The sequence below is a fragment of the Peromyscus californicus genome, unplaced genomic scaffold, assembly GCF_007827085.1.
Source record: "Peromyscus californicus insignis strain IS unplaced genomic scaffold, ASM782708v3 Scaffold_1__1_contigs__length_55948999, whole genome shotgun sequence".
NCBI lineage: Eukaryota > Metazoa > Chordata > Mammalia > Rodentia > Cricetidae > Peromyscus > Peromyscus californicus.
The window spans coordinates 51,155,516-51,178,206 of record NW_026294492.1 but is presented as its reverse complement, the minus strand read 5'-3'; the positions used below and the strand labels follow the sequence as shown (position 1 = coordinate 51,178,206).

At 40.4% G+C, this 22,691-nt stretch overlaps 1 protein-coding gene across 1 annotated transcript; it reads right to left on the bottom strand.

The window, feature by feature from the left end:
* Positions 1 to 5,361: 5,361 nt before the first annotated feature.
* Positions 5,362 to 10,008, bottom strand: LOC128115148 (zinc finger protein 120-like). Its single transcript, XM_052745648.1, has 3 exons — positions 9,994 to 10,008; positions 5,630 to 5,756; positions 5,362 to 5,426 (listed from the first exon to the last, which is right to left on the bottom strand). The coding sequence occupies exons 1-3, from the start codon at positions 10,006 to 10,008 to the stop codon at positions 5,362 to 5,364; spliced, it is 207 nt and encodes a 68-aa protein (XP_052601608.1).
* Between the last annotated feature and the right edge of the window lie 12,683 nt (positions 10,009 to 22,691).

Genomic DNA, 22,691 nt, shown 5'->3' with positions numbered 1-22,691 from the left:
ACATTGAATATATTCATATGGTTTCTCTCCAGTATGAATTCTTTCATGTCTGTGAAGATCACTCATCTGTACAAAGGCTTTACTACATTGATTACATTCATAGCATTTCTCTCGAGTTTGAATTCTATGCACATGATGATGAAGACTGTCACATGGAAAGGCTTTATAACTTTGATTATACTCATAGGGTTTTCCTTCCAAATGAGTTCTTTGGTATACTTCTAAAGAGCAATCAGATATAAAGGCTTTATCATGTTGAATACATTCATAGAGAGCCTCTTTGTTAGATGACTCATAATTATTATTTTCTCTTCCCACATGAGCTTTTTCATATCTTTTAAGAGAACTTGAGCAACTCAGGGTCTGACCACACTGATTGTGTTCATAACATTTTCTTATACTGTAAGCCACACTACACGTGCACAGTGAACCAGTAGAGAGAGATGAATTTCCATATTCCTGGCATTCATAAGGTTGTTCTCAAGGCAAGTTTTTTTGATAAATTCCCACTGATGTTGGAAAACCAATTAATTGTAAACTTGTATCACAGTCATCACGTCTTCTCATAGTGGGGACTACCACATATCTTCCAGTTGTTCTCAGAGAGACAGAAGTACAATGCTTCTTTCCATATCCCTTATGCTCACATGGATTATATCCAGAGTGACAGATGGCACACCTGCTAAATGAAGATAACAAATAAAGGGTATTCACATTGCATACCCATAGTCGAATATTTTGTGTGTCATACAGACGTGGAATAGAGGTTCATGTTTATACACCAAGATAACCCTGTGGTCTCTCATACAGTGCTCCTCTCAATAAACTATGCTAAATCACTCACTACAAGTATAATAGCAACACTAGCTTTAACACCAAAGCTTTGTTTATAAAAGGTCTTGGCCATACAGTAATGCCCTCATCAATCATATGATAATTGGAAGGCATGATGGTAATTGGATGCACAGTTCAACAACATGCCTCTTACATGGCTATGATTGAAACTGTGACATCCACTATGGCATTATTTCCTTGTCTTGTCCTTAACAGTGTCTTGTCCTTTGAAAACAGTGATCAGTTACCTGACATTGGAGCACATGGTGTTGTGACAATTTAATAATCATCACAAAGCTGTGCCTATTTACACAGTTGCTTCTCATTAAAAGTTCAGGGCACATTAACATTTTTTCAAACTGTTTGAAATCTCCTGCTCAGGCAGCCCCATTGCAGAAAGCCCGCCATCCACGGCTCCTCCCCCAGAGATGTCTGGAACTGTGCCTACCAGCTATTTAAGACCCAGCCCATACATCTGCCATGGGTGCTCTAGTCATCTGTTTCCTGCTTTCCTGAGAGCCACCTGGAAGTGCTCTGCTTTGCACTGCCCTGTTATTAAATCTGGATTTATTAACTCAGTTTGATTTGGCTTATTGCATCACTGACAGATGAAACCAGCAACTGGGGATCATATCCTTATCTTTTGTGAAATGGCCGGGGTGAGTAGTCATTCCCCAACCATGAGGTGTGCCTGTGGAAGGCCATTCACTCTCTCTCCCCACTCCACCTTTGCCACACTGAATGAACAGCTCAGTAAGCCTCCCATTCCCAAACCAAATGTCTTAAAGGTCCAGGACCTCTTCCAACCTGCAGACTGCCTGCTGAGCCACTGCAGTGCCAGGTGACTCCAGCCTGTTTCAGGGTGGAGACAGTCGCTGCCCTTAGAATTCCCTGTGTGAGAGAGACTTCACCAGAGTCCACCCCACACACAGCTCCTAGATGTGATTAGTGTACCCGCCCTCACAACCACATCCCCAGCAAACGGCTTGTGAATAAGTACTTGCTAAGTCCAAGTTCTGTCCCCAGAAACTCTGGGGTTGTCTCCTCCAATTTGGGGATGCAAGAATACTGCCCCCATTCCTTTCTCTGTATCTTTTTCCCAGTGTATAGTTTGGCCACACTGTGATTCTAATGCTCCCATTCCTCTCCCTCCCTAGTTCTGTTTGTCTGTCTGTCTGCCTCTCTCCTTCCTGGAATATGATCTGGTAACACTGGAATTCTCCCTGAAATACATCCATTCTCTCTGTTCCTGTCTGCTCTCATACCCTGAACTACTGCATAAACGTCTCCAGCCTGTTTGTCTGTCTGTTGCTCACTCCCTCCTTCTTCTCTCCTATGAGAGAAGCTGCCACCACCACCACCACACCACCACCACCACCACAACCTCCACCACCTCCACCACCTCCGTCACCACCTCCATCATCTCCACCACCACCACCACTACCACTGCCTTCACCTCCAGGAACACCTCCACCACTGTATCTACTAACTCCACTAACACCTCCACCACCACCACTGCCACCACAACAGCCACCACCTCACTGCAGCCCAGGGGGGGTCCCTGTTCTCCTACTCCTGACCCCTAAATATTATATCTGCCCACTCCACCCTTAAACCTGTTCTCCTTCAATACACTCTGCTACACCTTCCTCCATCATAAAAATCCCTTTTTCCGATATTCTCATCTTGCTGCTCTGACTTACTCAACTGGACAGCATGTGCTGCTACTCTGCTTTTCAGTTTCCCTCTGCAGCACCTTCTCTGGGATCTGGGTATCAGGCTGCCCGACCTGTTAGGAGCCTCATTAAAAAAAATTGTTTCTGTTAATGATTCTGTTTACTTTTTATGTGTGGTGGAATTGTGTGAATGGTGTGGCCACACATGTGTGTTTCTGACTAGTTTTGAATGCCTGAGTTTACGTGTCCTGAATGTGTCTTGCTAAATGGGTATGTTTTAAAATCTGTAGGTTTGTGACTCCAGATGGAAACTGTTCTAGAGAACATCACCAGTCACCATTTTGATTGAGGTTAAAGAAATACTTCACCACCATCTTTAATAAGGATAACCACTTGGAATGGCCCAACCAAGGAGACATTAGGTCTCCAATATAATTTGGGTTAGGATATATTTCTGTTTGATAATTTCTGTCCTGTCCTAAAAACAAGGTTTATTAAACAGGATTTAAAACAATGCTGGTTTTGACCACTGATATTGAAATATAAATTGTTAGTAATGTTAATACTTGGTATAGCCTGATATATCTTAGGATCACCACTGAAAACTACAGACTGAATCTTCTGGCTTTTACTAACATCGGTAAGCTGTAACTAATTGGGTAAACTGTACATTTAGACTTAACTTACATATGCCCTCAAAGTTAAATCTAAACAACATTTGTCTAGTATAGATATACCAAACAGATTTTGTTCCCCCATTCTCAAAAACTCTGAGAGAACTGAGAATATAGCATTCAATATAAAAGCTTTCTATGAGAGACATGCCAACTCCTGGAAACATCCTGCATCTTCTCCAAGAAGATGGATGGCCACAGAAGAACTTCCACCTGGCGGCTTGCCTCAAAAGTAACAAAGCCAGCCACACAGTGAAAAGCTGTTTTACACCTTTAACTGCTGCTGAGATCATGTCCAGACTATGAAGAAGTGGAGCAATGGGGTAACAATTGTCCCACTCTAACAAGACAGGTAGGCCTATCTCCCCAAATTTCTACTCCACAAAGAATCTGTCAGATCCTCTGCACTTGGTATCTGAACAAGTGCGACCTCTGGGACTTGTCGCCCAGTGACCATAGAGAGACTTGGGACTGCCTGGGTAACTGGAAAGCTGGCTCACTTCTGCTCATTTACTTATCCTTCTCAGTTCTGATGGTGTTTGGTGACCAGGGTACTAATAGATTTACCATTTTAACAGCACCCCAAACCCCAAACCTACAACCACCTTAGTAGCTCATTAGTACATTTCCTGTTAAAAATACAGACAGGTGTACCTCATTCACATACTGCATGGTACAGGATAAACTGGTTTCAGATATAACTTTAGAGGTTCAAAGTTTTAACTTTGATATATGCAGTTTTGACAAACTGATAAACCATTGATTAAAAATAGTCTTCAGGGGTCCTTAAATTTCTGTGGATTTTATTGGTCCAGCTTTTAGAGCTAGGTTAGCACTAGAAAGGATATAGACCCCTGCAGGCATGTTCAAATCCCTTCTGCAATCACACAACCTCCTTTGTTCAGTGAATTTAGACTTAAAAATATTCATACCTTTTAAGCCAAAGCCATAGCTTTTTAGTATGACACCAAGATGAAAATCTGTTCCAGTAGTTTTATGGACACCTGAAGGTTCCTGGGAAAAGGGCTTGGCTACTTTGTAAAAAAGTCTGGCCTGATGGAAAATAATATCAGTGTCTAGAGCCTATTTTTGACCCCACCCATTTTTGAGCATATTCTGTAGGTTCACTCCTCCTGCCAGGGCCAAGGCCAAACCCACAGGGGGCCCTGCAGATACACCAGCTCCTGCAACAGCTCTGAGGATGCCAACCACCAAAAAGAACGCCAACTGGACAAATACTAACAGGTGGATTTCACCCACATGCCTGCTCATAAAAAGGCTCCATATCTCTTAACTCTTATTGACACATTGACAGGATGGATGCTCTCCCAACTTCCAGAAAAACAGAAGATACATGGCTCCAGTACTCCTGGAACACATCATCCCTAGATTTGGCATGCCATCTCCCCAAGCTCCTGGGACTTCATTGCTGGTACCACTTCTCCAGGCACAAGTGGGCACCTACCCAGCAACTGAAACCTTGTTTTCCAAGATGTCCCAATTAAGGGCATATCTGCCCTCATGCCTCACTCATTCACCCTTGACTCTTTTGTACAACCAGGACACTTCTCAGTTGCATTCTTTCTGGCAGTCTTCCTACTACCAATGGCTATCCCTGTTCATAAGGACAGTGATAAAAAGTTATTCTTTTTTCTCCTAGCAACCCACCTTCTCCACCTCAAGAACAGATGCATGAGGTCTCCTGGATGGCTGCTATCCACATGCTTCTCCACCCATACCCCTGCTGAGCATGGGTCCACCTGACTCAAAACTCCCCCCTCTGCACATGGTCCCATCCTAGCAGGAAGTAGATAGACTTGAACCTGCTCCCATATATACCCAAAATAAAGTTGGGATGTTTACAATTTCCAGCTGATGTGGCCTCATTCCAGAAAGCCCACCATTGGTGGCTCCTCCCCCAGAGATGTCTGGGACCATGCCCATGCCTACTGGCTATTTAAGACCTGGCCCATAGAGCTGCCATGGGTGCTCTCCTGTTCTGTCTCCTGACATCCTGAGAGCCCCTGGAGTGCTCTGCTTTGCTATGCTCTGTTTATTAAATCCGGATTTATTAATTTGGTTTGATTTGTCTTATTGCATCAGTGATGGAGGAACCCAGCAACCAGGAATCCAGTACTTATCACAGACATACATATAAATCAGCTTGCACATGAAAATTACCTGCCATGTCTTGAAGAATTTTGATAATGTTCTTCAATATTGTGGTCTTCCCATTTGTACCCTAAAATACAGCACCAGACAATGTGATATATTACTGGAAATTACGAACAATTGAAAGTACTGTCTTACATGAACCTTAGAACAATGCCTGATATATTCACCAGAACTTTTCTTCTTTAACATTCAAAATTATAGGAGGGCACCAATCTCCAAGAAGGGCTTCTTCCATTAAGTTAAAAACTGACAGAAAGCTCATATTCTTACCTACAATAGCGAGGTTCCAGTAGGTTTCCACCATCACATCTTTGTAGAGACTCTTCTGGGAAGGATCCAGCAAAGCCCACTCTTCATGAGTGAAGTTCACATGCACATTCCCATAGGTCACTGCATCCTAAAGTATCCCATATATGTACATAATAGAAATGGTGAGACTGACTGCATTGTAAATATACACTTCATTGAGAATATATTTACATAATTCTGTATCAATGTATTCTATGACATGGGTCATAGAATTTCAAATGCAGTCACCAACTCATTTTGAAAGGAAACATCAAGAGAGAATGACACCTTCCATTCCAGTATCTACAGAATAGAATACGGCACAGCAGGAGAAATGTCTAGGAATATATACAGAGAGACATGCAAACAGAGTAACACTATTTAGTATACATCAGCAGAACTTTATCAAAATTATTAACTTCAAGAAAGGATAGACAATAAGGGTGGGTGGTGCACAACTCTAATCCCAAACCTCAGGAGTCAGAGACAGGTAAAATTTGTGATTTCTGAGCCTGCCTGGTCTATGTAGAGATTGCCAGGACAGCCAAAGGTACACAGTGAGACCCTGTCTCTAACCAAAAAAAAAAAAAAAAAAACCAGAAAGCACTCAGGCCTCACTCCAAATTTCTCCCTAGAGTAAAACATTCACGCCAGTTCTATATTTGTCTATTGAACTGTAAGGCTGATCATTCCCAGGAAGCAAAGCATTTTTGTTCAGTTGCTGTCTGACAGATCAATGAGTTCTCAAGAACATTAGTAAAGTAAATGCTGATCCTAAAACGGTAAAACAAACACCAAAAGGGATGGATAGACAGATGGGTCAACAGATAAGATCACACATTTGAAAATAATGTAAAAGTGTAAAACCATACACAAAGGTAGGGACAGTATTACACATCGACAATTCAGTGATTCAGGAGATCACTATTAATTTCATGAATGAATGCATTCTGGCTCTGAAAAATGACACCAATGCCAAAGTTCAAAAGTCATGACAGGGGTAAAGTTCAGCACAAGAGCAAATGCCTGACATGTACAAAAACCTGATTCAATCTGCCAAATATATAAACATAAAAATATCAGGCAACAAATATGGATTTTGACAAGGAAAAGCAAATGCTTCTACTTTTCCTTACATTATTTAAGAATGGAGTCTCGAATGTTGGTGATGGCATGCCTACATGAGAAGGAAGGGGCTGCTCACTTTCAACAAAACAAAAAAATGTGGTGAGACTATATTCCTCCACAAAGGATCCTCCTCCTAAGGAGAAGTCACCAATTGTGACTCTAAGTCACAATTGTGATTGTAAGTCACCAATGAAGGCTCAGACCAAAGACAAATGCTCAAACTCAGCACACTACCTGGAACATTTTTCATTCAACCCTCAACATTTTGACACAGGTCATGACAGGCTCAAGTCAAACCATGATAGACAATGCATTTAGTCTGATTTCAAAGATCCCCACATTATGTGATAGTCCCAATACTGTTTGAATGTACACAGGTGAAAAGGGCTCTTTAAATGCTATTATGTACAGCAGAACCTCTTAAAGGAGCTGTATCCGGGTTTTTTGTTGTTGTTGTTGTTGTTTTCTTTTCCTTTTTTTTTCAGCTTTCTCAGGATGTTTGTGGAAATTCCATGCCCCACACTGAAACACCGAATGTACCAGGTGCTTTTAAGGGAGACAGCAGCAACTTCCCACACCATGGCATAGAGACTTATTATTAGTTTTGAATGCTTGGCCTACCTTAGGTTCGTCTTTGGCTAGCTCTTTCAACTTAAATTAACCTGTTTCTCTTTATCTGCCTTATGCCCCGGGGCTTTGTACCTTTCATTCTTTCTGGATATGTTTCCTGCTCTCTCCATGTCTGGCTGGCGGCTGCCAGGCTCCTGGCCCTGGGTGTGTCCCTCTCTTTCTTCCTCATTCTCTCCTTTCTTCCTCCCTCTCTTTCTTCTGGAGCATAGATATCTGTCTGCTTCTGTTTATTCTCTCTGCCCACCAGCCCTGTGTATTCCTCTTCAGCCCAGGTATTGGTCATTCAGCTTTTTATTTACCACTCAGATGCCTAGGCAGGCAAAGTTAAACAGCAACACATCTCTTCATAATTAAACAAATGCAGGATAAACAAATGTAACACATCCTCACATCATTAAACAAATGCAGCAGATACAAATATAACATCTTCACATAAGACAATATTCCACATCATAAACAAAGGTAACAAATCTTTGTCCAGTTAAGATAATATTCCATAGCACATTACTCTTTCATTTGGCCTTAATTGATTTCCCAGGACATGTGGAGAATACAGACATAATATAACAAAATACTACATGACCTGTCTTACTGACTCTTCCCTTGCTGTGAAGCACTATGACCAAGGCAACTCTTTTTGTTTTTGTTTTTCCAGATGGGGTTTCTCTATGTAACAGTCAGCTGTCCTAGGAACTCACTCTGTAGACCAGGCAGGCCTCACACTCACAGATCTGCCTGCCTCTGCATCTCAAGTGCCGGGATTAATAGCAAGCAACACTACCACTGATTTAAACATTTTAACAAATTAAACCCAAAAGACTTCAGTCCAGCAAACATGGAGAGTCACAAATCTGTCTGATCACAGTCCAGACCAGACTCAATTGGGAGAAAATGGGGCCAAGCAACATCTTGTGTTGGGGACTGAGGAGAAGGAGAATGACCTGGATGACAACAACTGGCTTCAACGGTTACAGTCAGTTGGGGAAACTCGTCCATGGATTCAGCTGTCTCTGGTTGGGGTCATGGAATTCCTTCCTCTGTTCCCTAGCTGCATGGAGACACAGGCACCATCTCCTCCTACATAAATGCAAACCAAATTAAAAAGTCTTTTTAGGAAAGAGTGTAACAGTGCCCATTTAACCATGGAGACTTGAGGACCCCACTGGGAACTGTGCCTAATGGAGGATGGGCTTCCTTAGCAGGGAGCAGGTCTAACCTTGAGTAGAAAGCAACCATGTGTCTATTATGTCAATATTATATAATGACAATGCAGAATTTGAGCTACAGATAGAGCAAAAGTTCAATTAAAGTCGAACAATTTATGCTACAAATTAAATTGCATGAGAAACAAAAATAACATGATGAATGAAAAATTGATCAACACACGACTGAATAAACAGTACATAAACACTGTGACACCACCTGACTTCAAACTTTGAATGAAAATGCAATAAAGACTGCAATGAACTGGGCAGTGGTGGCAGCACACACCGTTAAATGAAGCACTTGGCTGTTTGAGGCCATCCTGGTCTACAGAGTGAGGTCCAGGACAGCCAGGGCTACACAGAGAAAACCTATGGGGGAGGGGGGATTGTGCAGTCTGGCAAAGAATAAAGAGAACAGAACATGAGAGCAAACTTAGAAATTAGAACACAATAAATATAGAGTCAATTTTGCCACATGAGGCCAGGAATCATAGTAAATCTGGCCTTACTGACACTCATGACTGAAAGATTTACAATAAGCCCCCATGGTCAGGCGTGTATGCATATGCCTGGTGGACACTTCCGCCTAGCTAGGTCCAGGTCCAGATAGCCATTTCCGGGTCAGGGCATCTCGCGTGACCAAGATCCATGACGTCCCACTAGCCACGTAAGGCACAACGTGGCCATGTGGTCTGCGCGCTTGCGTGTAGTAGTGACGCTGATCTGTCCACGCCCAGCCTTTAAAATCTGGCGCCATGTTCCCGGTTCCTTCTTCTCCACACACGTGTTTCCCGCAGGCCTGTTCACTCTCTGTCCCTTTAATAAAACTCTTGTTAGCGGATTCTGTCGTGTTTCGTGGCATTTCCTTGCAGGGTAAGCACACAACGCAGCCGAAAAACTAACAATGACTGGACCACCCTGGCATCTACATGCAAATGTGTTAATGACACAGACTCTACGCCTACACAGAATTAGCTGCAGACTGATCCTACACCTGAATATTCAGTGACAAGTGCAGAACTTTTAGAAGACACTAGGGTGACCAAGGCTCTGCAAGTTAGCAAATCTGCCTTCCCTGCCCACAGTTTTTACTAAATGAAATAAAAAAATGATCATCATGATCACCATGATCATGCAAAGCATGGTGACTAGGATATTCCCGCACAAAGGCTCACCCTCTCCCATGCTCTGTGAAGGCGCCAACCTCAGCGATAAATCACTCAGAGGTCCTACTGCTGCTTGGGAGTTGCAGGGACCTCAGAGGACCAAAGGGAATCACTCCAGACACTGTGTCCTGAGGCCATTTCCACAGCCCCCGAGGGGGGGGGACCCACACTGGCTCCCGCGCCTTCTCCCCACGTGGGATGGCCGCCACTCACTCACCATGGCAGATTCCATGCTCACACTGTCTCCTTATGGCTCCCAGCAGCAGTGATCACAGCCCAGCACACAGTACAGGAGACCCACACTTAAGCCCTGAGCCACAAACCATCCTGGAGGGCGGACCGGAAGTGCCCTCCCCATTCTGATTGGCAGTTCATCTGGAGGTCCTGACTGGCTACTGAGGCCTAAGTGATCTAAACAGCTCCCTTAGGGACAGTGCTGTGAAGTGAGGGAGACCAAGGATTGGCATCCCTAGCTTTCACACCAGGCACACAACTGCCCCAGTCCTGCAGAGATTGACATTCATGCAGAACTTGTGGCTGGATTGCAAAGTCTTCCCTGAACTATTCCTGCCCTCAGGGGGACTCTCTTCTGGGGAATTAGGTTTTGCTGAGAAAGGACAAAGGAAACCTGCCACTTTCTGGGCTATCAATACCTCAGGTGTGCTGTAGAAAACGTGCTATGATTTTCATTTTTGTAAAAAAAAAAAGTGATTAAAAAAACTGTACACTAATATGCACTCTCTTAAACTGTTATTCTGTGGAAAAGGCCTAGCAATGTAAATACAGGATTTAGAGAAGTAAACCCTATGGGATCAGACTGAGCTTTTTACTTATAACTATATTTACTAGAGAGCCTCAATACTCTAATGACTAAATTAAATATAATTTATATATTTAAATAAACAGATATATATATATATATATATATATATATATATATATATATATATATATATATATATATTTGCCCATTTGAGTCTACTGTGGTGATATCATGTCCCCCAATATATTGTGCACCCTAATAAACTTATCTGGGGTCAGAAAACAGTGCAAGGACCAAGCAGATGCCATAACAGGCTGCTCAGTCTTCTCTCAGAGATCAGACCTCAATTTCAGTTTCCTGAGACTTGAGCAAGCAGTTTCTGGGAGGGCCATGAACAAAAGACATAGTCCTTGCAGTAGTTCTCTTTCTGTATGTACTCTGACTGCTCAAAGTTCAGCCAGATGTTTACTGTCTGGGGCCCCTCACCAACTTAGAGTTATGTGCATGATTTGCTAGGCCAGCCAGTCCCCATGGCAGCTCAAGGACAGAGCCTGGACCACTGAGCCAGTCCCCACAGTCAGTACATGCTTGGCCAGTCAGCCCCCAGGCTCAAGGACAAAGCCTGGGACTTGTGCTGGACTGCCCCCAAAGTGATAATTGTAACCACCAACCAGTAAATTCAAAGGTTACATACCCTCACCCAATTAAAAGAGAACAGAGATAAAAATAAACCAATCTGAGTTACACCCATGCAAAAATGCCCCCAAACCCCCTGAAGGGCTTGTGGTTTTTGCCTTTCAAAAGCTAGCCACACAAAGAAAGAGCAACTCCTCCCTGCCTCACTGTATTGGGTGTAGGAATGAGTTCCCTGTCTAGACTTGTATCTACAATAAACCTTGCTGTTGCATTCTGGACATCCAAGGTCTTCGGTGGTCTCTTTGGGGTCACAATCTGGGCATAACAACGGAACAGCCACTAGATAGACATAGAGGCCAGAAAATGAGAGCACACACAAACCCCTTTGCTCCTAGCCTTCCAGAGGCAGAGATCCATCCAGATCTCTGTGAGTTCAAAGCCATACTGGATAGAGCCAGGCATGGTGACACATGCCTTTAATCCCAGGAAGTGATGGCAGGAAGCAGAAAGGTATATAAGGCATGAAGACCAGGAACTAGAGTCTTTTTTAAACATTTAGCTTTCAGCAGCAGTTCAGCTGAGATCCATTCGCATGAGGACTCAGAAGCTTTCAGTCTGATGAAACAAGATCAGCTCAGGAATTGGCAAGGTGAGGTTGGATGGGGCTTGTTCTGTTTCTCTGATCATTCAGCGTTCACCCCAATACTTAGCTCTGGCTTTGTTTTTATTAATAAGACCTTTGAAGATTCGTGTTACAGTCTACAGATTTGTTTTCTCTGACTTCTGCATCATTAGTGAAAATAAGTAAAGCAAATTAAGAATACTTATTTTTACATCATGCTTCTATTGTTTCATTTTCTTTACCAGGGTCTCACTCTGCAGCCCTGACTGGACAAGAACTTGATCTGCTGACCAGACTAGCCTAAAATTCATAAAGAAAAGTTTGCCTCTGCTGTAGAGTGCTAAGATTAAAGGTTTGCTCCACTCTGCATCACTCTAGTAATTCTGCACAGTTACTAATGAAATAAACAGCAGCTGTTAAGATTCAGCCTCAGATCCTATCAGTCTGCTTCCCTCACCAACTCCACACCTCCACTTTTGGGCCTGAACCTCGACAGAGCTGGACTCTGGCAATAAAGTCCCTGTCAAAGAGATTTTATAAGCGGGAGAGAGAGAATTTTCTGCTGGACACATCTTGGCCACAAAGACCTAATCGTGTCTAGACCTTTAGACTTCCAGGCCAGCCATGGAACTTTGGGACTTGTCCTTTCACAGGATCTGACTGAAACGCAGTCTATTCTCCTGATCCTTTAGTGAATGCTTAAATGAATGCCTAATTTCATGGTATATGAACTAATGGAGCAAACTTCATAATTTTGAACTGTATCATTGGGTGTGCTTGAATGAGGAAAAGAAATAAGAAAAGGACATGACTGCTCCTAAGTATGGTGGAGGAGAAAGTTTATTGTAGTGGTGTGGGAGAGCATAGTCAGAATCAGATTTTGGCACAGTGGCACCCAAGCAACTTTTGCTCAAGTGAAATGGAAAGATCCCTCCTCGGGATTATGGAAGGGTCCTGATCCTGTTCTAATATGGGGTCAAGGACATGTTTGTGTGTTTTCACAAGAGGAGAATGAAGCTCGGTGATTACTGGAGCGTCTGGTAAGGAGCGTGGAACTAAGGAAGGGTCAGCTCCAATGACGTTCCTATAAAGGAACCAGAATGAAAGTGGCTCAATTAATGTTGCTGAGGTTTTGTCACTGGTTAATGCAAACAGTGAGGAAATAGAGTTTGGAGCTGTGCTGCTTTTGGCTCTACTAGCTCCTTTAGAAAAATACTTTAAACCACCTAATAGCTGTGCAGTCTTTGACAAAGAGCTTTACAGCAGCTAAATATGGTAATTTCACTCTCAGCATGAAGTGAAGTTTTCTGGTAGAACAAACCAAAAGTACTGCTGTAATAGAAATGTTTGTCTGAATTGAAGCACTTAGGGGAACTATTATGAATTTGGGTAAAGGGACAGCCTCTAGCTAAAACCCGTTTACCGCTGACAGTGCATCTCTGCCGGTTCCGGAAGGGCTAAGAGAACTGGCAACTTTGGGGTGTGGCTTCTTCCCAAGAATGTTACAGTCTCCTAGCAACAAGTATCACAACTCTATAATGACAACACTCACTAAATCCCAGTGTTGTATAGCAAAGCTTACTATAAACTCTAAACTTTAGAAATGATGTACATACTTCCTGTCTAGTTAAGAGAATCTTTTAATAGAGATAGTGAAAATAATTAAGAGTAAGAAGTAGAAAAAGATGAAAATAAGATATGTGAGTTGTAGAAATTATTCTCTTGTTAGATCTCTGTGTTAAGAAATCTTTGGGTGTTTGCTAAATTAGATATATGCTAATGGTAGCCCTATATAAGTTTGTAAAATAGACCTATAGAGTTCCTTTAAGAATATAAGCTTGCAAGAAGTATCTAAGGTAATCTTAAGACATGTAGTAATAAGCTTGTAAGATGCTAGTTGTAAATGTAAGTTTAAATAAGATGGAATGAATATAAGAAGTAATAAGAAATATATTTGCTAAAGTAGTTCTATAGTTTCCTTAAAAAGTATAAATAAGTAGATGTTAATATGTTATATGTGAGTTTGTAAAAATGTGTAAATGTTGAGTGTGAGTTTATGCTTAAGCACATGTTTTATGTGAGTTTGTGAAAGTGTAAATATTGAGTGTGAATCTATGCTTAATGTATATGATAAAAGAATCTGAGACACAGAAGATAGTAGACTGCAAAGTAGGCAGTCTGAATGGTTTCAAAAGTTCCATAAGCCACTAAGAAGCTAAGAATGGCAGACGCCATAACCAGCACATCTGGAGCTGAGATCTGTGGAAAATCAATGCAACACAGAAAAACCTGAGCTAACTTCAAAAATGGTGCGGTTTAGAATACTACTGTACCTAAATAGATCTCTGTCTGTGTGAGCAAAAGTTGTAGAGACGCTTGTTTGAACTAAAATTGTTAACTGCAAAAAGTTTTAGTTGTAAAACGTCTCTTCATATTTGGAAGTGAAAGCCTGATACCAGAATTTATTTCTTGTTTGAACTTTTTGAACTTAAAATGAGATAAAATGCCGGGCGGTGGTGGCGCACGCCTTTAATCCCAGCACTCGGGAGGCAGAGCCAGGCGGATCTCTGTGAGTTCGAGGCCAGCCTGGACTACCAAGTGAGTTCCAGGAAAGGTGCAAAGCTACACAGAGAAACCCTGTCTCGAAAAACCAAAAAAAAAAAATGAGATAAAACTACAAAAAGATTTTAGTTATGGATTTCTTCATATTTGGAAGGCTAGTACCAGAATTTATCATTTGAATTTTGGGACTTAAGAGATGAAATGAACAACAGAGATTTCATTGCAATGGGACAATTTTGAGTTTATTTATAGTAATGACCTAGGAACTGTTTTCTGGAATTAGGTTAAAAATGGAACTGTTTAAATGAAGAAATTTATTGTTTCTACCTTGACTCAAGATGCAGTTTTGTGTATGCATATATGCTGGTGATTCATGTATTGTTCTGTGTTTAAAATGCAATTGTTTTGTGGAAATGTTTATGTAAAAATGGAATGACTTATGGAACTGGTTTTGTGTTATAAATGGAACTGTTTAAAGGGAAAAGTTTGGGTTTTCTAACTAGGCTTGTGAGTTTACTTAAAAATTATAAAGAAAAGGGAGAGTTAATACTCCTTAGTCTACTTAATTTAAAAAATTGTTTGAATGGATTAATGTCATGTTTTGTTAGCAAGAAATGCAAATGGGTATACTAAGACTATTTTTAAAGTGTAAAGAGTTTTATGAAACTGCTTTTGGATGTTTTGCTAAAAGTTTTCAAAGTGTTAATGGTTAGATTGAGAATACCGCATTTCAATATGGGTTTATAGGAATTGTGTAAGTTTGGGTTCCTCTAACTTGGTTTGAGATTTTGTTTAAGAAATATAAAGAAAAGGAGGAGTTATGAGTGAATTAAGGTTGAATGTCTGTTTGCAGAAATTATGTATAACCTATTGATATTAATGCACCCTGGTTTTGTGGAGTTAAGGAAATATTTAAGTTTGATGTGAATACATTGAAATTTTTCCTATGTTCTGTTAGCAAGAAAATTCAAATGATTAAGAGATAAAGTTGTAAGACGGAGAAAATTGTTAACTATATATAGCACCATATATGCTAATTCAAATGGTTCTGTTAAGAGTTTGCTTTGTGTTGTAAGACTGGGAGATTGTGACTATGTATATTCCAATATTTATGTTAACCTGTTAATGGTAATGATGAAGCTAAGGGATTCTTTAAGTTTGTAGTTGCCTTAAGGGTTTTTGGTTTAGAAAGGGCTTGAGGCAGCTAAGACTGCTGTAGTCACCTTGGACCTAATTCCAAAGAGAAATGCCACCTTTATCATCTTCTACTCACATACTGGAAGGTGTAACAGCCATGAAAATTGCTGTAAGCCATTAATAATGAGTTATTTTTTATATATTAAGAAAGGGGGCGCTGTGGGAGCCCATTTTTGGGTTCCTTTTGGCTTTACCAGGCATGTCCCCATAGAGGATGATTAGGACCATGGGCCTGAGTGCAGGTGTCTGAGATGGTCTGCACTTGGCTGTGCTGGGGGGAGGCCTTTTGCTCCACCCCCTTGGCATCTCTACAAATACCCAGGGGCAGAGACAGTCAGGGCCCATTGGAAAAGGTTCCAGGCCCTATCGAGGCTATCCTTTATTTTCTATTTATCTCCACAATATTCTTGACAATATAAATCCTTCTATCTAGTATTTCCTGCTGCTCACACTCAAGAAAACCCTGGGGAGCTGTGGGGTTGGTGGGTAAACACACCACAACCTGTCGCCCCAGGGGGCCTCTTGCAGGCCCCCAAATCAAACGTGGTACAAACCTTTCCAGCCACTGTGGAAGAAATTCCTCCCCAGGACAACTGAATAAACCAATGCCTAATGTAAAAACCGATACTGCAATGGATGATAAAACAGCTCTGATAGATGAATTACAATTGCCAAAGAACACAATAAAACAAATATTTTGGCTGACTTCCATAAGTGAACGAAGACCAAAGCTTACAATTCAAATTAATGGCCTGGTTCTGGAGGGCCTGGTAGACACAGGTGCAGATGTGACTATAATTACAACAAAACCATGGCATCCCAATTGGCCTCTTCAAGAGGTAGATGTCCAACTTCTAGGGATTGGAACCCTATCTCAGATAAAACACAGTTCGAGATGGGTTGAATGCATAGGGCCACTAGGACAGAGAGGAAGGCTGAAGACATATGTAGCAAATGTAGAAGTAAATCTTTGGGACCGAGATCTGTTACAACAGTGGAATACCCAGATTAAAATTCCTACACTCTTAGAAAAGGAATACAGATCAACACATGTTTCAAGGAATAATATCATAACATGCTATAAAAAACAGTCACCAACTATTCAGGCTGTACACAAACAGAGCACAACTGCTGTTGAACTCTCAGAAGTACCAACTGCCTTACCTTTAAAATGGCTAACTAATAAACCTGTCTGGGTTGGATGATGGCCTTTGACAAGAGAAGCTATAAGCTTTAGAACAGCTGGTTCAAGAACAGTTAAATGCTCAACACATTGAAGAATCTACCAGCCCTTGGAATTCTCCTCTATTTGTTATTTTTAAAAAAGGCTGGTAATTGGAGAATGCTGACAGATCTGAGAGCTATTAATAAAGTAATTCAGCCAATGGGCTCCCTACAGATTGGGATGCCCTTGCCCTCTCTGCTACCCAAAGAATGGCCTATAATAGTTATTGACTTAAAGGACTGTTTCTTTACCATACCCTTACAAGAAAATGATAGAGAAACATTTCCCTTCACAGTACCTAATTATACTGTGATATCAATGGAACTCCTCCCATAGCGAATGTTAAACAGCCCTACTTTGTGCCAATACTTTGTGCAAAAACCATTAGAAATAATTCAAGTAAATTTTCCACAATCCATAATTTATATTAATAGGATGTGGATGATATCCTATTAGCCAAACCAAAGTTAGACACATTAGAAAGCATGTTTGAAGAAGTAAAAAAAAGTTTTGCCTCACTGGGGACTGCAAATTGCTCCTGAAAAAAAATACAAATTGGAGATTCTATTAATTACTTAGGATATAAGATAGAGCTACAAAAAAATAGACGCCAAAAGGTACAACTAAGGAGAGATCGATTGAAGACTCTTAATGATTTTCAAAAGTTGTTCGGAAGCATTTCCAACTTACTGGGTATCATGGGAATACCAAAGATGGACTACAAAAGTAAAAGAATTAAATAGTCCAACAGAATTATCAGCCGAAGCTGAGAAGGAATTGGCTCTAGTAGAAAAGACAATTCTAGAAGCACATGTGGATCATGTGGATCCAAAACTTAAATGCATTCTTGTCATATTCCCCATCAAGATATTCCCCCACAGGTATTTTGATGCAGAGGGAAGATATTATATTGGAATGGATATTCCTACCACATAAACCAAATAAGAAATTAAAGACTTATATAGAAAAGATTTCTGATCTGATTCAAAAAGGTAAATTAAGACTTCACCAGTTGACAGGAATGCACCCAGCAGAAATTGGAGTACCTTTAACTAATGAGGAAATTTCATCACTATGGAAAGATAATGAATACTGGCAGAGAGCCTGCAGTAACTTTTTGGGAGAGATTAATAATCATTATCCCAAAAGTGAAAGAATAGAATTCATAAAGAAGACTGAATGGGTCCTTCCTTACATTGTATGACAAAAGTCAATTTCTGGAGTCCTCACATTCTATACTGATGCAAATAAATCAGGGAAAGCAGGATACAAATCAGGAGACTTAGGTAAAGTGGTACAAAGTCCATACAACTCTGTATAAAAGGCAGAACTATATGCCATTCTTATGGTATGGATGGACTTCACAGAACCCCTCAGTATAATCACTGACTCTCAATGTGTAGAGAGAGTTGTTTTACATATTGAAACTGCTGAATTTATTCCTGATAATACAGAATTAACTTCATTATACATACAATTGCAGGAAATCATCATAAAAGGGGAACGTCCTATGTATATAAACACATATCAGATCCCATACAGGTCTGCTGGGACCTCTAGCACAAGGTAATGATGAGATTGATCAGTTACTAATAGGTAATGTGCTAGAAGCCTCAGAATTTCATAAGAAACACCATGTAAATAGCAAAGGTTTGAAGAAGGATTTCTCCATCACTTGGCAACAAGCTAAGGATAATGTGAAAAAAAAATGTCCTACTTGTTCCTTCTATAACCAAACTCCATTACCTGCAGGGAGCAATCCAAAAGGTATACAAAGAAATGAAATTTGGCAGATGGATGTGTTTCATTTTGCAGAATTTGGAAGATTAAACTATGTACACCATACCATTGACACCTATTCAGGATTAGAGTGGGCAACTCCGATGAGTTCTGAAAAGGCTGATTCAGTGATTACATACCTACTAGAAGTTATGACCATCATGGGAATACCTGTACGAATTAAGACAGACAATGCCCCAGCATATGTCTCCAATAAAATGAGACAGTTCTTTCCTTATTACAATATAAAGCATGTTACAGGTATACCACACAATCCTACAGGCCAAGCAGTCATAGAAAGATCCAATTGAACTTTAAAGTATATGCTAAATAAACAGCAACTGGTAACAATGACTCCTAGAAATAGATTCCATAGTGCTCTGTTAATCTTGAATTTTATCAATGCTGATGAGAAAGGAACAACAGCTGCAGAGAGACATTGGACAACAGACAAAAATCCTGAGATAAACCAACTGGTTTATTTCAAAGATGTGTTGACCTCAGAATGGAAACCTGGATATGTCCAACATTGGGGAAGGGGTTTTGCTTTTGTTTCTGCAGGAGAAGAAAAGCTATGGATACCAACAAAATTAATAAAAATTTGATTCAAACAGGATAAACCCCTTGATGAGGAGAAGTAAAAGCTCATCCACCAATGTGACATCTCTATGAATTGTAAGAAAAAGTTGACAATCAAAGGTTGGGATAGGGTTCTGTTTTTGTCTTTCCAGGATAATGGAAATACCCATCTTCCAGAAATCATAAGGCCTTGGATATCCAGATGTTTACAACAGAAAGAAAGAATCTATTGGTACCAATCTACACAGGGTAAAATCTCACTGTCCAACATCTATATCTCTATCAATCTAGAAAAGTTGTGGTTCCAATTCAATTATAAACCAAGCTGGCTTTGGAGATGGAATTGGCTCACTCCTTCTCTAAACCCAAGCATATTGCTAAAAGAAAAGGTTGAGAGATTCTTCAGTCCCATATCAGAAGAGCCCTCTGGTGTGGGTCAGAAGGAAACCAATAAAAAGTGACCATTGTCTTCACGATTCTGATTCTCTTACTCTTGATTTCTCAGAATCGTTTCTTACATGTCATGTCATCTTTAAATCCAAACTTTCATTTTGATAAAAAATAAGTTTTTCCAATAGCAATCTCTGAAGTCTCCAGAAGGAAGATGGAGCCCCAACAACAACTCTATCCAAACTAGATTAATGCCATGGTAATCATCATCATACTACACTCTTGCCAAAATTTCAAACAATCTTACCCATTACTCTGAGACTTGCTGTGGAATCTACAGTTACTCTAACTGAGATTTAACTATCTGAGCTTTCTTACAGTACCCAACAGAGATACCATCATCCCCTAAACCGCAGGAATCAATTCTAAGAAAATGACGCCCCTTCTCCCTAAGGTTTCATATATCTCAGGGTTATGGATGGTGGTTTAGGGTTGGGGGTGGAAGAAAATATTAAACTCAGTATTCTCATTAAGAAAAGAAAAAGTGTCTCACAGAAAAAGGGAAAAGAAGAAATAGAATGGATAGGAAGACGATATTATGGTAGATTGTTGTATATACTAGTAAACAAATTTAGTAAAATAGCAGCCTTAGATAATTTGCACTGTCATGAATTCTTATATGTTTATACTAATGTAAACTATTTTATATTCCTGTTTAAGAAAATTTGGGCCAGGTGGTGGTGATGCACGCCTTTAATCCCAGCACTCGGGAGGCAGAGGCAGGCAGATCTCTGTGAGTTCGAGGCCAGCCTGGGCTACAGGGTGAGTTCCAGGAAAGGCACAAAGCTACACAGAGAAACCCTGTCTCGAAAAACCAAAAAAAAAAGATAATTTGTATATTGATACAAATACAGAACTATATTTGTTATAATGTATATATATTTCTACTCTTATTTGAAATATTTGTATATTGATACAAATATAAATTTATATCTGTCATACTGTATGTATGTTCTACTTCTTTTTAGGATATTCTGTATATTGATATATATTTAAGATTTTTGTCAAATAGCATATTGCACTATACATTCCTACCTCTGTTATACATATCTTGTGTATTGTCACAATTTTGAAGTCATCGTCCTTTACCGTACGTTTGCTTATAGACCTTTTCCCTTGTTTACATGAAGCCTTAGTCCTTAAGTTATTTAGGTAGATAAGACTTATAGATTTATAGTCACCTATGCTTGTCATCTCTATAGTTATTTTAGTTAGGTTATCCAGATTTACAGATACATAGGTCGGATGGACAGGTAATCTTCATAGACCTAGAGAAGATGGCATTTAAATAACTTAGAATTCTGTTGACATGAGACACAATTGCTCCTGGCAAAAATAATTTGATTCCAAGAGAACGTTGGGCTTCTAAGACATTTCCATTTGGAAGTTTGTGTTCATGGCACAAAATGGCCTATTGAGCAAAGAACTGCCCTTGCCTCAACTGCTGACAATATAAGTGCTGTCCTTCTGGGTTCTATATGAAAGAAGACTTGGCAGGTCATAGGGAGCAACAGAATAATGAGCACCCCCCCCCCCCATGGCCTCTGCATCAGCTCTTTCCTCCAGGTCTCTGCCCTGTTTGAGTTCCTGTTCTGATTCCCTTTGATGACATGGAAGTGTAACCCAGATAAACTGTTATCTCCCCAATATGCATTTTTTTTTCATGGTGTCTCATGACAGCAAATAAACCAAAACTAAGACACCTACCTGACAACTTGCTTTAAAAAGAAATAACCATTTGTGGAAAATCAAAAGAAGTTCTTAATGACTGAGAGACATCAAAAATGTAGGAACAACAAATTAGTGACCTATGTACAAAAAAATGAAATAAAAGAGAAGAAATGTGGTGTTTTGAATGATAATGGCCTCCCTTAGCCCATATGTCTGAAAGCTTAGTCATCAGGGAGTGATACTACTAAAAAGAAATTAGGGGGTGAGGAGTTGTTGGAATAGGTGTGGTCTTGGTGGAAGACGTATATCACTGGGGGTGAGCTTTTAGGTTTCAAGGGCCAAAGCCAGGCCCACTGCTTTTCTCTTTTCCTGCTGCATGTGGATCTGGAGGTAGAAGTATCAGCTACCATGGCTGCCTGGGTGCTGCCACGCTCCCCACCATGATGATAATAGAATAAACATCTGAAACTGTAATGAAATGCTTTCCTTTAAAATACTTGCCTTAGTCATGCTGTCTCTTCACAGCAATAGGACACACAGAGACAGAAACTGGTGCAGGGAACAGGGTACAGCTGTGACAGGCCAGACCATGCTGCTTGTTGGTAGATTGTGGACTTTGGCAATTTGGATTAAGAAAATGGCTGAATATTTTAAGGGAGGGATAGTAGGCCATATTAGAAAGAGCTTGGAGGCAGTGGTGCAGAGACAAATGTAGACAATGATGGTCCTCTCAAGAGAATTTAGTGGAGAATATTAGTAAGGGCCATAGAGACTATTCCAGTGCTATTATGACAAAGAATGTGGCCACTTTGGGCCCTGCTTTCTGAAGGAGACTAAATAGAAGAGGTTTACATTAATGGCATTGGGAGAGGAGATTTCAAGACAGACTAGTATTTACTCGACACAGTGGTTATTTGTGGTCACTCTTGTGGAGATTTACAATGAAAGGGAACAATCTTTGCCCACATGTCAATCTGATTATGATACCTACTGAATGATCTCCAGTGCCCAAACACAGACTTTTAATCAAACCTCAACTCTCTGAACATTCAGTTTTCAGTGTGAGATTCTGCATACACACACAAAATTCTGATAATCTGTCAAGTCTAGGAGTGGAGAAGTGGCTCAGTAGTGAAGGCCACATATTGCTCTTGGAGAAGACATGAGTTTTATCCCCAGATCTAATATGGTGATGCACAATCATGCCTACATCATCTTGCAGAGGATCTGATGCCCTCTTTTGTCTTTTATGGGCACCAAACACTCATGGAGAACATACATACATGGATGCAAAACACCCATACAGTTGAAATAAAATAAGTAAATTCAGTAAATTAAAAACACAAACCCCAAATCATTTATATGTCACCATGGATAAACAGCCATGCAAACATAGAAATATAACAAACACCTGTAGGTAAAACTACAAAT

What these genes read in the sequence shown, in the direction of transcription:
- LOC128115148 (XM_052745648.1), bottom strand. An exon ending in CTGGAACCTCGCTATTGTAG is followed by an intron (nt 5,427 to 5,629) that starts GTAAGAATATGA and finishes GCTGTATTTTAG; the next exon opens with GGTACAAATGGGAAGACCAC.